This window comes from Onychomys torridus, chromosome 22, assembly GCF_903995425.1.
Source record: "Onychomys torridus chromosome 22, mOncTor1.1, whole genome shotgun sequence".
NCBI classification, from domain to species: Eukaryota; Metazoa; Chordata; class Mammalia; order Rodentia; family Cricetidae; genus Onychomys; species Onychomys torridus.
This window is the reverse complement of record NC_050464.1, coordinates 9,381,930-9,398,492: the sequence shown is the minus strand read 5'-3', so window position 1 is coordinate 9,398,492 and position 16,563 is coordinate 9,381,930. Positions and strand designations below refer to the sequence as shown.

Sequence of the window (16,563 nt, the reverse complement as noted above, 5' to 3'; positions counted from 1 at the left end):
CTGAAATGTTAATATTGCTGTTCTGCTCCAGTGTTACAGTACATGCGTAGCTTTGCTCCAACTGCCTCTCTAGCTGATGCCGAGTGGTTCTAGGGGTCACATCGGACAGAGCATAGGAGCTGGTGGTGCTGACTGACGCACCCCTGTGTCACTGCAGGGGACACATTACTAAGACTATGCCGCTTTCCCCGTCGACTCTAGGTAAGGGCATCTCCAACATGGAAGAGTCAGTGACCCTGGATAACGGAGGGTTTGCCGCCTTGGAGCTCAACAGCCGTCACCTCAACGTCAAAAGCACCTTCTCAAAAAAGAATGGAACCAGGTAGGAGGCTGTGCCAAAGGCTGAACATCTGGGATGTGTCCCCCATCCACAGACTCCCACCAAGCGAATTCCATATAAAGCAATGTGCGTCTGTGACTCCTGCACTCCTGTGGATGGGAGACAGGAGAATCCCTGGATGCTCAGGGACCAGCTAGCCTGCTGTCCACAGCAGCAAACAGAGTCCCCATCTCAAACAAGGTAGAAGGCAAGGACCAACACCGGAAGTAGTCCTCTGACCTCCACATTGGTGCCCTCACGTGGGCACAACTGCCCTCACACACGTACACACATGCATGTATACGGTCACACACACAAGCATGGGGATTTCCAGTGTTGAGGGCTCTTCTCCTCCTCACAGAGCCAGTTTCCATATGCATCTGCTTTTCAGTGAAGAGTGGGGGCCTCGCACACTGTCAGGGACATGGCAGGCCCAAGGTCTCAGTTGCTCTATGGTCTGCCAAACTTACAGTGAAAACCCATCGTGCCTCAGGATGCTTTTGTCCTCTGCCACTCAGGGAGCTTGAATTGTCTGAAAGGCACTGAGGCCTGAAGCTGACTGAGCTGACCTCCATCTTCAGAGGAAGAGGGTCCCGGCTGCTCTTGCACTTGGCCCCAATCCAGAGCACACAAGCACTACCACCCCAACTACCTTCTTTAGGGCAGGAAGTGGAAGCTAGTGGCACCCACTCCCTCTTTCCATTTCATTTGTCTCCTGAGAGTCAAGGTTTTCCTGCTGAGTCAGAGAACCATGAGAAGGTAGTCATGGGATGTCAGGAGGAAGAGGGGCTTGTCACTGCGAACTTTTAAATGTCACTGCTGTGTCCCACCCTCTGCTGCAGGTCCCTTTCCACTTCTGCAGAGCTCATGGCCTTGAAGGCCCGACCTAGGATAAACAGTCCTCCGGGGTGTTAACAGGACAACTATGTAAACAGACTCCTGTATAAACAGAAAGTGATTTTGTGATAAAGTTTAAAAAGGTCCTGGCTCACAAAGGAATGTCCCCAAGGAGTCCTCCACTGAGAGAAACATGGACATCTGATATCAGCAAAACAGGGACCTGAGGCTGGCGGGGAGGGAGGGCTGTTATAAAAGCAGGGTAGGATTTGCAGGTGTTAGATAAGTCTTTCCAGCAGGACCCACGGAAGGAGACCTATGTCCCAGGTACTCAGGAGGCTCAGGCAAGTTTAAGGCCTGCCTGGGCTATGGAGCTAGTTCAAATCCAGCCTGGGGAATAGAGCGAGACCCTGTCTCAAAATAAAGAAAGAATTGAGGATATAGCTCAGCAGTTGAGCACCTGCCTAGAATCCCCAGTGAGGGGCTGGGTTGTGGCTCAGTGGTAGAGCACCTGCCTAGAATCCCCCAGTGAGGGGCTGGGGTGTGGCTCAGTGGTAGAGCACCTGCCTAGAATCCCCCAGTGAGGGGCTTGGGTGTGGCTCAGTGGTAGAGCACCTGCCTAGAATCCCCCAGTGAGGGGCTGGAGTGTGACTCAGTGGTAGAGCACCTGCCTAGAATTCCCCAGTGAGGGGCTGGGGTGTGGCTCACTGGTAGAGCGCCTGCCTAGAATCCCCCAGTGAGGGGAGAAGTCATCAGTAGAACATTTATCTAGAATCTGCCAGTGTGTGACTGGGTATATAACTCAGTATAGCATGATAGGGTATGCCTATCATGTGCAAGGTCCTGGATTCAATTCCCAGTACAGAACAAGAAAGCCTTTTCCCATCTTTCCAGTTTAGATACCTAAACAAAGGAGGATACCTCCAGCATCCTATGTCTAAGCAGCCTCAGAGGGCTGCAGGTAGGGACAGACACACATTGTCTCTTAGATTTGTGAGGTTCCCTGGCCCAGCTCAGAACAATAGCTTTGTGTGAGAGCTTAGGGGAACACACATTTGGAAGGGTGATGGGTGTGGACAGTGGGTCCTCAGGCATCAGACTCTCAGGCACTGAGGCAGTTTCTGCAGAGGGAAGGTCAAGTCTTCAGTCCACATCCATGTATCCAGAACGAGTGCCACCTTGTCTCTTGGCCATCTGAGAGAGCACAGGTGTGACCCTGGGCGGTGTCGGCTTAGCTGCTCCACAGCCCACACAGTTCTGGAGAGGAAAGGGCTCACTGTGTTTGGTTTGTTCATCTGCGACAATTGGCCTCTCTAAGAGTCACTGGAGGTGCTCTCCTCTGTGTTCCCACATGAGCAACACCAGACAGCAGCTTAGGAGCCCCACCCCCGGGGGACTGTCCTGTGTCCTAAGTGACTTGTGGCATCATCCTGTTTCAGATCCCCACCCCGGCCAAGCCCTGGAGGTCTGCACTACTCCGATGAGGATCTCTGCAATAAGTACAATGGCGCTGTGCTGACCGAGAGTGTGAACCTCAAGGAGAAGTCGGTGGACGGGTCAGAATCCGAGGTCAGTGCTGAGCTTGCTTCCACCCAGCAGTGACTGCCCTCTAATTCCTCAGTATGGTCTCACAGCCACCCCATGGGATGGGCAGAGCCGGTGGCAGAGGGTGCCCTGTGGATGGAGGAAGTACAAAAATCGGAGTGGTTGTATGGCTTTTCCCGGGAGAAGGAAAGCAATGTCTGTTCACACAGATGGGGAGGCACCAAGAGACCCAAGGAAGGTTCTGTCCGAGTCAGACAATGGACTGTGTTCCTTCCCTCGTGGCTGTGACAAAATACCTCAGACAGCAACTTAAGTGGAGCGGGGGTTTATCTGGCTCACATCTGAGGAACAGGCCATCATGGCGGGAAGGCATGGCGGCAGCAACATGAGGCGGCTGGTCACATGACATCCACAGTCAGGAAGCAGAGAGATACAGATGCTGGGGCTCAGCTCGCTTTCTCCTTTGTATTCAGTCCAGAATCGCAACCTAGAAAATGGTGTCACCCACACTTAGGGTGGGCCTTCCTACCTCAATTAACCTAATCTGGAAACTCCCTCACAGATAGGTTTGTCTCTTGGGGGATTCTAGGCCATGTCAAGCTGGCATTCGATCTAAACCACCACATGAACCTAAGTTTACTGAGGCTCCTTATATGAGCTCAGAGGACAGCTTCACCGCCAGGAAGCCCCCACCCCCAGTCAACGACCTATCTTCTAAATAATCTCAGAACATAGGGGGCCTCATGACTGTTGTGAGAGGATGCTAAAGGACTCACTCATGCATACAGCAGGAGGCTTCAACCAAGGAAGCCAGCAGCTGGGAGGGAGGGGCTCCAGGGGTTAGCAACCCCTGTCTCTGTGTCTCATGTTGACCAGCACGAAGGATCCAATCAATGGTTCCACTGGGTGTCCCCAATGGTCCTCTTTGCAGGCTTCATGAAGAGCAAGAACCACAGGCCATTTGCTGCACATGTATTCCTGGCTCACATCTCAGCACACACCTCTAAATCAATATTTAATCTAAAATACACTTTTACCTTCATTCCTGACCTGATTTGGGGCCTTATTGAGCCCCAAGGCGCGATAAAACAGCCCCTTTCAACTGTGGCTTATATACGAACTCCAGAGAGTGGGCAGGGGGTGTGCATGGCGAGGTCCAGCTGAGCTGAGCTTTACATGTTCTGTTTACAAAGGTTGCTGGGTCTGTACCATAGCCTCGGGCTTGCAGGTACCAGGAGTAGCAGTGCTAACATCCAGACAGATGCATGCGTCTCCGCTGGAGGGCTGTCATTGAAAGCCTGTGGGAACCAGCCTGCCTCTTCGCCGCTGAGGTTAGCGGTGTCACCTCATGGTGGCTGCTCTTTGAAGAGCAGCAGGTGAGGAGGCAGCAGGCTTCCTGGTCGTTGATAGAGCCAGGCCTTGTGGTCCGGCTGGAGTCTATCCTTAGATCCACTGTTCCCTGCAGTACTTGGCATGTCATTGATGGTGACTGTGTGGAGAGTTCCCTGTGCATTGACACCCATCACTCTGTGGTGCTGAGCGCCTACTGTGGGCCGCACCTCATGTCACCCACTCTCCACACACTTGGTGTTCACCCACCCCTGTGGCTGGGTCATTCTGCTGACATTCTCAATCATCCCAGCACTTGGGAGGTGGATACAGGAAGACCACAAGTTCAAGGTCATCCTTGGCTGCATAGCAAACTTGTGGCCAGCCTGGGTTCCTGAGACCCCCCATCTCAAAATTAATGAATTGGTTCATTAATTAAAAGTTTTAAAATAGGTTAATAGGACATGCCTTGGTCTATTTCTTCTCTCAAATTCATGAGATGGCTTGAGATTCAAATTCAACTGTTTTTGTTTTTGTTTTTTTAAGATAACAAGATTTACCTACGCACTGAGCTAGGAAATATAATAAATACATATATATACACACATATTTACATGTACAGACATGCATAAATACATACATATACATGTACATGCATACATATATGCATATGTCCATTCTCTCACACATGCATAAATACATATATACATATGTCCATTTCATCAGACACACACACATAGAGGCAGAGAAGGAGGAGTGAGCATGGAGAAGCCAGGGAGGGCAGGAGAGAGGGCAGGCACAGGGGAGGAGGGATGCTGCAGAGGAATGCCATCCTGCGAAGGGGAATTCTTAAAGGAGTTGACCTTCCTTGGCCCTGTGGCTTTTCCTGGGAGAGAGGAACAAATGTCTATTGACCCCATGCACTGATGACAGATAAGAGAAATGACCCCACCCAAGTACAGCTTAGTGAACCAGTGAGCTTAGTAGGCTTCTTACAGGACATGGGTGACTCAAAGGCAGGTGTATCACCCAAATCCAGCCCGATATGGATGACTGCTCAGGAAAGCTGTATCCTCAGAGCTCCCTGCATGCCTTGCAGGCAACCTTGCAGGTGAGAGAGCCTCCTCTCTTCTTCCCAGCAATTGAGTGTTTATATGACATGTGGGGTGAGGGGTGGGGGCTTGGAGATCCTGTAAGTTTCAGGAGTTTCCTGAAACTTGTGAGTTTTCTGTACATCTTGAGTCTTCATGAGCCTCCCTCCAGGAGCACAGGTTTCAGTCTGGAGGTAAAAGCTACACAGCATCCACATGTAATGATGCTCAGGGCTAAGAGGTTCTGGAAGCTTTCTCAAGGTTATCACTAATGAGCTGACCAGAGCACCTGGCTGAATTCCAGCTCTCCTACCACACCTGCCCCTGGAAACCACTGAGGCACATCTGCAGGGCTGAAGAGGCCAGGGGCCTATGAGCTTGGCTGCCTGACACTATCACAAGCCCTATGCTGTGTGGAGAACACGCTGTTGTTGCTCCCCAGGGGTACCCCATGGTTCACAAGGCCTTTGGGGTAACAGTTCTTTCCAGGAGCCAATGAACTATGTAAACATGCAGAGTCTCGGGGTCCCAGGCCCTGGAGCCTCTCAGCACCCTTTCCCCTGAGGCCTCATGACTGCCAGCTAACAGTCCCTGGGCCGGGACACTGGGGCTCCCTGGCTCATGAGTGTGTGAGTCCTGGCCAGCTGTCTGTTTTCCAGAGTTCTTGGTCTTGCTGTGTCTGAAGTGTTTGGATTAAGGCAAACTGTAAACACTAAACATCCTAGGACCTCAACCAAACGATCCATTGGATCATTCTAGAAGGGCCAGTTCAGATGGCAAAGTTCACTTGGATCAACCTCTTATTTCTGTCTGAAGTGACAAAAAGAGCCATGGTGTCATGTGATGCTGACACCAGGCAGGCTCCATGTCCCCATGAGCAGACTTTTCACCATGCCAATATTTCTGGAAATGGGTTTCCAGTGCCCTGGCTGGCAAAGGCCCTTTCCCAGTGACATCAGCTTCTGGGAAAGATGTCACTTCCATCAGGGATGCAGTAGGATTCCTTCCTCTTCCTCTCTTGGGGCTCTGAAAAAGAGAAGGGCACTGGCCAATTCCTGTGTCCATCTGGTATCACTACAGCCATGCACCCAAGGCAAAGCACTAGTTTACACTGTACTCTAAAACTTGGGGCTTTACATTTGAATCTCCAAACTGCCTTCTAGGGAGGAAAAACATTTTAGGTCTATATTCCAGGCTTGGGGGCTAGGGATATTCTCAGTTGGTACAGGGCTTCCCTAACACACAGGAAGCCACAGGTTCCATTCCCAGCACACACACACACACACACACACACACACACACACACACACACACACCATGTGGTAGTACACACTTGCAATCACTCAGGAGGTAGAGACAAGGAAGAGAAGTTCAAGGGCATCCTCAGCTACATAGGGAATTTGAGGCCAGCCTGGGCTACATGAGACCCTGGATGGAAAAAAAGAAATCTCAAACATATTTGCAAATGAGCGCTGCAACATTTGGATGGATGCTATTGCCTAGCAACCCTGAGTGTTCCTGCGTGGTGCTCGCCAGTCTCTCTAAGAGCCTCATCTGCACTTCTGTTTCTGGCAACCTCTAGTTAAAGGTCCAGAGCAGAAGTTAGTGCTCTGTTGGGAAAACAAGCATCAGGGCAGAGCCATGTTGACCACCATCCCCTCTGAAGGTCACAATCATCCAGGCTGGAGACAAAGCTACTTCTGGAATAGTGAAATAGAGCCTTCATATTCCCAGTGGGATGTAGTTAGAGTTTTCTTGCCTGGCCCAGCCAGGACAAATCTCTCTTACCCGCCAGTCCCATAGTCACTCAGACCCAACCAAGAAAGCACACAGAAACTTACATTGTTTAGAAACTGTATGGCCATGGCAGGCTTCTTGTTATCTGCTTCTTCTATCTTAAATTAACCCATTTCTGTTAGTCTATACTTTGCCACATGGCTTGTGGCTTACCAGTGTCTTTACATGTTGCTTTTCATGGCGGCGGCTGGCGGTGTCTCCTCCCAGCCTTCTACTTCCCAGAATTCTCTTCCCTCTTGTCCCGCCTATACTTCCTGCCTGGCCACTGGCCAATCAGAACTTTATGTACACAGAGCGATATCCACAGCAGTGGGATGATGAATTAACCAGGGGAAATGGTTTTGTAAAAATCCACTCTCGAGTCTTTGGAAATGGTACTGAGGAAGACCATGAGTTGAGATCTGTGAAAGATCCACTGGGCTGAGGAGCCAGCTCAGTCAGAAAAACAGTAGCCTGCTGAGCAAATACAGGCATCTGAGTTGGATCCCAAGAACCCATGTAAAAGCTGGTACAGCATCAAGAGCTTGGAAACCCGCACTGGGGAGGTGGAGACAAATGGATTCCTGGAGCTCGCTGGCTAGACAGTCTAACCAAATCAGCGAGCTCCAGGCCAGTGAGAGACTGTCACAAAAAATAAAGTGGAGCCAGGCATTGGTGGCGCACGCCTTTAATCCCAGCACTCAAGAGGCAAAGGCAGGCGGATCTCTGTGAGTTCGAGGTCAGCCTGGTCTACAGAGCGAGTTCCAGGAAAGGTGCAAAGCTACACAGAGAAACCCTGTCTCGGGGGGAAAAAAAAAAAAGTGGAAGACTGGAGAGATGGGCTAGTGGTTGCGAGTTTGCTAAGGAAGCATGGGGACCAGAGTTAAGATCCCCAGAACTCAGAAAACCCATGTATGGTGGTGCATAATCCCCGTGTTCATGTGTGGCCAGAAATAAGAGGATCCTGGTTGCACACTGGCTGTCGCTGAAGCCGAATCAGCAAACTCTAGGTTCAGAGAGAGACTTTGTCTCAAAAACTGAAGTGGAGAGAGACAGGGACAGGGAGAAGACATCCATTATTAACATCAGGCCTACACACACACACACACACACACACACACACACACACACACACACGCGCGCGCGCACACGCACTGCCACCCAGAAGTTTTTAAAAATTAAACCAGTCTTCAAAATTCTTCTAGCTCTAACTAATTAGAATGATCCCTCATACCTAATTGGTTCCCTGATAGAGCAGGATTTTTCATCTTGCTGGTACCTTGCCGAGTCCTGAGCTGACCCTCGCTGCAGCTCACCAAGCATTCATAGCCTGACGCAGCACTCCGTCACCTTCTGTCCTTTCTGTGGTTTCCTGGGAAACCAGTACATCAAAACTCCACATCACAGGCAACAAGGAAGAAAGAAAGGAAAGAAAGGAGGGAGGGAGGGAGGAGGGAGGGAGGAAGAGGGAGGAGGAGGGAAGATCCAGCGGCAACTGCTTTTTGCCAATACTTCTCACTCACTAAAATACATCTGCATTCAAACATAATGTCATGTAAAGAACAAACAGAGCTAGCAGCAGAGGAAGGATGGTATCTGGATGCTGCCCCATCAGGGAAGCCACATCAAGGCCTGAGTGGGAGTCCACACCACCAATACCTGTCTGGCATCCTGTGTCTTCTCCCAAATGATGCACAAGAAACAAACGTGGACAGTCTTGGTCTTTGAAGGGGCTTTCTGCACAAAGGCAGAGTTCCCTCAGATTAGCTTTGGGGACCACTTGCCCATCAAACTGTACCCTACATTGGCAGTCGGTCTCTTCAACCACAAACATCACACAGACTCCAAGGGCAAGGCTCTGATTGGTCAGTGCAAGGCACACACACCATTCTCTGGTCCTATGAACCAATTACTGTCCAGGATGGCTTCCTTCCAAGTGGTCCAGGGTAGACACAAGAACTGAGACATGGCTATGTACCAAATGCCCAACAAAAGCAATGGATGGATGGGTGGAAGGAAGGAGGGAGGGAGGGAGGGAGGGAGGGAGGGAGGGAGGGAGGGAGGGAGGGAAGGAGGAAGAAAGGAAGGGGAGAAAGGAGGGTAGGAATGGCCTGTTCTGACTCACAGTCCAACAGGAATGTGAGGCGGCTGGTCACATGGCAGCTGCCGTCAGGAAGCAGAGAGAGATGGATGCTGGTGCTCAGCTCTCTTTCTCCTTTTCATTCAGTCCAAGATCCTATGGAAAACTGCCTGACTATGTTTAGGTTGGGTCTTCTGTCTCAATTAATCCAATCTACATAAACCCTCATAGATGTGCCCAGAGACTTGTTGCTATGGTGATTCTAATTCCCACAAAACTGACCATCAAAATCACCCAGCGCAGTCTCCTGCTTGGTCCCCCACCTTAGCCACAGACCCCTCTCTCTGTATTGTTCCCATCTTTGGCTCATGAAATACTCAAGGGCAGACATAAGAAGTCATGTTAAGTCACTCTGCCCCTCATCCTGGCATAAAGAGCTCACTGAAGGAGAGGTTTGTTGTCCATCATGGCTGTGCAGACATGGCAGCATCCACAGACAGAAGCATTCAGCTGGGACTCTTCACATCTCCATGGATCAGGAAACAGAGAACTCTGATGAGAAGTGGAGTCAGCCTCGAACCCTCAAGTTTTCCCTCTGTGCACACACACCCCCATCTCCCAGCTGGGCTGCATGTCCAGAAGGTTCCAAACCTCCCCCAAAACAGCACCACCAGCCAGGACCAAGTGTTCAGCACACAAGCCTGTCAGGGACATTTCATATTTGATCCCTAACTAAAATCATGAAGTCACAGCATATGTTTGTTCCTACAGTATTCTGGATGCACTCAGGCTGGGGAGAGAGCTCAGTGCTTACAGTAAACAAATGAGGATCTGAACACATATGTAAAAAGCTGAGTGTGGCCTCACATGCTTACACTCCCAGTGCCGAGGAAGCAGAGGCAGGAGGATCTCTGAGACTCGCTAGCCAGACAGCCCAGCGGAAACAGAGACTCACAACAGGTCCCAGTGAGAGACCCAGTCTCAAAAACCAAGATGAATGGCTGCTGAAAAATGACACCCCAGTTGTCTTCTGCCTTCTGTGTGCATATACCCACATATATGCATATCCATGTACACACACACACACACACACACACACACACACACACACACACAAATACAGACTTCCACAAAACAGTAGCTGTCCATTCTAGCTCATCAGAGGTTCAACCTGCTCTTGACCTTGCTCCACAGCCCCATGGCTTCGAGAAAAGAGCTGGCGGGAAGTTCAGGAGAACAGAAGGAGGCTGGTAGGGTTTCCAGGTGGATGCTAGCTGGGCGCACAGAGGCAGGATTTACAGACCCTGGTTCCACTGGGTGGGTGACCCCTTCATTGCTTTGGTCCATGTGCGCCAAGACCCACCCACACAATCTCAGTCTCCCAGTCTCCAATGGAACTGACTGAAATTGTCTGGGAGCTCCCAACAAGTGCTTGATTCCCTCTGCCATTGGCTGAGAGTCCCCTGTGGGCGTGGCCTGAGGAGCTCATTTGAATCTATGGATCCTGGTTCTTCAGCCAGAAAATAAGGAGACTGACTCAAGCTCAAATCTTGCGTGCCACCTCAGAGGAGAATAAAGTTAGCCCTGGTTTGTGGAACTGGGGAACAAAACGGCCTTCATCCATTCCTGGGGACCCAGTGAAGTCCCCATGAAAAAAGAGATGGTTTCTGTGGATCTCAGTGTCCTCCTCCAGGACCTTTAGAATCCAAGACAGTGTCTGAGGACTTCACAGAGCAGACAACTATGCAGAGTACTGCTCTTGCCTGTCTCCCTCCCTTGTCAAGTCCTAGTTTGCACACAGCATTGCCTCCTAAGCCTCCAGCCCCTAGAAAACATCTGGAAGGTGTATTTTAAACACAGCCACAAATCCTGATCCCAGCCCCCACCCCCAACTGTGGAGGCCAAATCTGTGTCTGGAAGGACTGAGTGTCCAACGGAGAGCCAGGGTCCTCCACAGACTCAGTAAAATCCACTTCAGCCTCCGTCTCCTTGAGTGATCTTTTCCATGACAACACAAAGAGCAGGAAATAATTTTTATTTAATTTAAGAAAAGAGAAAACACAGAGACTAAGCCAGACATTGCTTTGGCTCACACCTTTTATCCTAGAACCTGAAGGCTGGGGTAAGAAGATGGAAATCACAAGTGGAAAGCCAGTATGCACTGCAGAGTGGAACCTTCCTCAAAAGCAGAAGGGAGGAAGGAAGGAAGGAAGGAAGGAAGGAAGGAAGGAAGGAAGGAGGAGGGAGGGGAAGAGGGGAGGAGGGAAAACTGATTGAATAATTCTTACAGGTGTTGCTGGCTTGTTGTATAAAATGAACCGAGACCCTCCAAGGGACAATCCTCAGCACCCACAGGAGACCAGAGCTCTCTGGGCTATTGTGGAGTGTGCTTGGATTCCCAGCACTAGAGCAAATAAAAATGCAGGCACTGGCATAGTCCAGCCAGCTTCCCCTGCTGCAGTCTCTAAGCCTCAGTGAGCAGTGTGGATCTGTGGCAAGAAGCCACTGAGGGTGCCCCCCACCCCCACCCCAGCATGCTGAACTTTTCTCTTTGGTCCCCCAGCAGCTCACGTCTTGTTCGCCTGCAGATCAAAGGCCAGGAGCACTCCTAGGCAGCCATAACTGTGTGTTCTGAGGCAGGAGAGAAAGAGGATGCTGATGGGCAAAGGAAGGAAAGAGAAGGCACCCCACACACTTTGGAGTCTCCCCAAAGCTTCCCACCAGCTGATAGTTAATAATTGCAGCATGATTGACATTTGCTATGAAGCTTGTGGACATAGAGACAATACTACTTCCATATAAAGGTATTCTATATCAAACAGCAATGAACCAGGCTTAAAGTCTGAATGCATATGACCTCAGGTGGGGCCTCATTCCTCTCCCAGACATGAAAGAAAGAAAGAAAGGAAGGAAGGAAGGAAGGAAGGAAGGAAGGAAGGAAGGAAGGAAGGAAGGGAAAGGAAGAAAGAAAGAAAGCCCTGCATCCCCTGAGCTAGTTTTACCCTATCAACTGTAGTCTTGTCAGGAGCCACTTGGGACCCACCTGTGACCTCACTTATTTGGTTCCCAGCACCCATGTCAAGCAGCTCACAACCACTTCTAACTCCATTTCCAGGAGTCTGCTGCCTTCTTCTGGACTCCACACAAATTGCATATACACACACGCACAAACACACTGAGAAAGACACACATATATGCAAAATTAAAAATGAATCTTTTAATTTTATGTATGTGGATGTTTTGCTTGCATATATATCTGTTTCCATGGATATGTAGTTCTCAGGGAGGCCAGAGTGGGTGCCAGATCACCTGGGAGTGGAGTTACAGATGGCAGTGAGCTGCTGTGTCGGTGCTGGGAATGGAAATCCAGTCTTCGGAAGAGTGGCCAGTGCTCATAACCACCGAGCCACCTCTCCAGCCCCAAAATTATATATATTATAAACTCCAACTTGGGCTGGGGAGAGGGCTCACTTTGCTGTGAAAGCGAGAAGACCCAAGTTCAAAATTTGAGTACCCACATAAAAGCTGGGCACGACAGCATGCCAAGCATTAGGAGGCAGAAACAGATGGATCCTGGTGACTTGCTGGCCAGTCAGCCAGCCAATGTAAAATGACCAGTTTCAAGATCCACTGAGAGACCCTGCCTCAAAATAATAAGGTGGATAAGAAAACAGGAGACAACATCTCTCTCTGCCTTCCACATGTGAGCAGATGGATATGTAAACCCACACACACATATGCACAAACACACCACCCAAAAATAAATAAATAAAAACAAACTCCATGCTTCTCACTGGCTTGGTCCTGGAATTCTTTCCTGCATTGGAGCCAAGGATCAGTTTTACCTGAGTGGACATTGATGAAGGAAGTTGAGTCAGTGTGTTAGTTACTTTTAGTGTGTTAGTTACTTTTACTATATTAGTTATTGTTAGTGTGTTAGTTACTGTTAGTGTATTAGTCACTTAGTGTGTTAGTTACTGTCAGTGTGTTAGTTACTTTTAGTGTACTAGTTACTGTTAGTGTGTTAGTTACTTTTAGTGTACTAGTTACTGTTAGTGTGTTAGTTACTGTTAGTGTGTTAGGTACTTTTAGTGTATTAGTTACTGTCAGTGTGTTAGTTACTTTTAGTGTACTAGTTACTGTTAGTGTGTTAGTTACTGTTAGTGTATGAGTCACTCAGTGTGTTAGTTACTTTTAGTTTATGAGTCACTCAGTATGTTAGTTACTGTTAGTTTATGAGTCACTCAGTGTGTTAGTTACTTTTCTATTGATGTGATAAAAGATCGTGACCAAGGCAGCTTATACAAGGAAGAGTTTATTAGGGCCTAAGGTTCCAGAGGGATGAGTCCATCACCCTCATGGTGGGAAAAGATGACAGCAGGCAGGCATGGCAGCTGGTGCAGGAAGCTGAGGCCCACATCTGGAACCACAGGCCTGAAGCAAGGAGGAGGGAGGAGGAGAGGTGAGGGGGGGAGGAGAGAAGGGGACAGAGAGAGCAGAAATGGGGCCAGTCTTTAAACTCAAAGCCCACCTTGAGTGACATGCTTCCTCCAAGAAGGCCACCCCTCCTCAACCTCCTCCCCAAACAGCGCCACCAGCTGGGGCCCAACATGAACCTGTGGGGACATTCTCAGACTACCATAGGCTGCTACAGGTGACACAGCACCATTAACGTCTGTGCTTACAGACCCTGTGGGGACTCTGTAGACCTCTCCCAGGGCGGCACACAGCACAGGCCTATCCTGGGCTTCCAGGAGGGGGAAAGGCGACAACAGGAGACCCGCAGGCCACCCGCACCTTGGCTGACTAATGGGAGTCTCCCTGTTTCCAGATCACCCTCCCTCACCCGCTCCCTTGCTCCCTTTCCCTCTGTGGCTCACACTGTCCCTCTGTCCCATCCTCAGGCCTCCGACTCAGACTACGAGGAAGCCCTGCCCAAGCACTCCTTCGTCAACCACTACATGAGCGACCCCACCTACTACAACTCCTGGAAGCGGCGTCCCCCTGCCGCAGCACCGCACAGATACGAGGCGGTGGCAGGGGCCGAGTCGGGCCCGCACCTGCACACGGTCATCACCACACAGAGCGCGGGCGGAGTCTACACACCAGCTGGCCCCGGAGCCCGGGCCCCCCTCACCGGCTTCTCCTCCTTCGTGTGACGTCACGCCTCCATCAGGGTAGACGGGTGCAGAACTTCTGGAGTCTATTTTTGTTAAGACAATCAACTCCGATTAACTGAGCTGAAATTTTTTGTTCCACAAAAAAAAAAATAATAATAATAATAATAATAATTCTGATAAGCGATCTTACCTACTGGTGAAAACTAGGTTTCACTTAGGAAGGGTTTTTTTTAATGGCTTTTTGTAACATCGCTGCAGGAAGCAGGTTTCTTTGTTTTCTTTTCTTTTTAAGAGAAGGTATCTCCCTGGTGCACTAGCTCGGCACCGCCGGCGGGGGCGCTCTCGACACACCCCAACCCTGGGCTTCTCAGGCCTCCAAACCATCCGGGGAGGCGAGGGCTGGCAGGAGGGTGGAGGGGGACAGATAAATCGCATCCGCGGCCCACTTCTCTCTCTACCTCCTTTTGGAGAAGCAGCCAGCCTGGCTCACTTTCTCCATCTTAGGGCGACTTGAGGCTCCTTGCTCTCGCCCCTGCTTCAGACAGTTGATCTCCCGCGCTGGGTTCTGTCCGGTTCTCACCAGGGTCCACGCGGTGCCACTGCGCAAGGGGCATCTAGCCGTGGAGGGCTCAGCTCTGCAGTCCCTCTCTGGGGCGGCGCGCCCCTGGGCCTTTTCCCTCGCTCTTCCTCTGTTCTCTCAAGCTGACAGTTAACAAGAACAGGAAGTCCCTCCCCCAAGTGGCTCTGGAGGCCACCCAGGCCCATCCCTGGCCAGCCAGGTCCTTCTGGTGACCACAGCACACAGCCCACAGCCCACCCCCCGCTGAGCAAAGAGAGGAGCCAGACGCGTGTTTTTGCAGTTGCTTGTGGCAGTAGCAGGTGTGCATTGTTGAACCAGAGTATTTTTTAAATCTTTTTATCTTTTTTTAAACTATGTCACATGAAATGAATGCGTCTTTGCTGTCTCCAGGTGCCTTTTAATTCATTGTTCAGCTTTGTACGTGGGAAAGACGAGAAGCGACCGTGTCTCCAAATAAAACAATCGGCTCTGAGAAACCAAGCGGGCCACGAGTCACCTAGCACGCCCCACACCGGCGCACAGTGGGGGACAGCCCTCCCCTTCCCCCTCCTGAGGTCCTGGCCCCCCGCTGCTGCTCCCTCCACCCTGCCGTCCAAGGCCAGCTTTTAGCCTTAACAGGTTTTCTGAAAACATTTTCCTTTAAGTCTCACTATTTCAGAGTTTTTGGCTAAATGCAAAGAGTACCAGCTAAGTGGGACTCAGACCCCACGAGCGTCCTGCCGCCCGCCCCTAGCCCAGGCTGGGGATCTGGATGTGACCAGCTGGCTCCGGCCATGGTGTGCCCCAGAGCTGGGGTGGCTCCATGAAACCACATTCTGGGACTCTGTAGCCCTTTGCCTCCCATGCGAGGCAGGGGACATGAATCTTGTCTTGACTTGGATGCCTTGGAAGTTACTGATATGGCCCCAGGACACCGGAAGTTCTGCTTGGGGGAAAAAAAATTAAAGGCCTTTCAGTTTTTCCGAAACCCATAATAAAAAAAATTCCAGCCCTCCTCTTCCCTTCTCTTTGTTCCTTCTTTCCCTCTCTCTCCCTTACCCTTCCTCGTCCCCCGACACCCCTTTTTTCTGAGACAGGGCTTCTCTGTAGCTTTGGAGCCTGGCCTGGAACTCACCCTGTAGCCCAGGCTGGCCTGGAACTCACAGAGATCCACCTGCCTCTGCCTCCCCAGTCTTTCTTTCCTCCCTCTTTCTCACACTCCGGCTCTTCACCCCTCCCTCCTTTGCCTCCTCTCCCCCTTCTGTCCCCCTCTCCCCTCCTCCCCTCCTCTCCTGCTGTTCATTTCCCGTCTTTCTCTCTCCCTCCTTCCTTCTTCATCCTCCCCATCTCCTTTTCTGAGTTCTGAGGGAAGATATTCTAAACCAAAAATCCTAAACGCTCTGCCCAAAGCCACTTTTGTGTGGGGACTGCCACCCTCGTGATCCACAGGAGGGACCACATCAGTGGATGGATGGCACCACCTCCTCCCTGGCCCCACAGGAGTGAAACAGAAGACCACATGTCACCAACTGAACACCTTGGAAGGCGGCGCCCAACAGAGGACAGGGACCAGGCTGGCTCCGCACCGTGCTTTGCTCCCTCAAGCCATAATAAGGACTTGATTGCTTTAACCAGTGGGGAATGCGTGGGGTGGTCTGGTCTGAGGTGAGACTCGGCAGGCTTTCCTCACAGTGAGCGGCACTTCACAGCACTCTATGATCGGTAACTTGTTTTCTCTGGAAAGGTCTTGTCAGGATGTCCTGACCCTGTGACTGCTGATCAGCAGCTGTCATCAAGCCCATCACTTAGAGCAGGGGTTCTCCACCCGAGGGTCCTGACCCCTCTTTGGGGGGAGGTCAAATGGCCCTTTCACCAGATATCCTGCATATCAGATATTTATATTACAA

General features: G+C 50.7%; 1 protein-coding gene across 1 annotated transcript in view; it reads left to right on the top strand.

The window, feature by feature from the left end:
• The window catches only part of Sdk1 (sidekick cell adhesion molecule 1), a 960,116-nt gene extending 944,495 nt beyond the window's left edge, over window positions 1–15,621 (top strand). The window contains exons 43-45 of the mRNA XM_036172523.1: window positions 202–322; window positions 2,596–2,725; window positions 13,882–15,621. Of these exons, the coding sequence (XP_036028416.1) occupies window positions 202–322; window positions 2,596–2,725; window positions 13,882–14,136 (506 nt within the window). The 3' untranslated portion in view covers window positions 14,137–15,621. The remainder of the gene's footprint in view (window positions 1–201; window positions 323–2,595; window positions 2,726–13,881) is intronic.
• The last annotated feature ends 942 nt before the right edge of the window (window positions 15,622–16,563 follow it).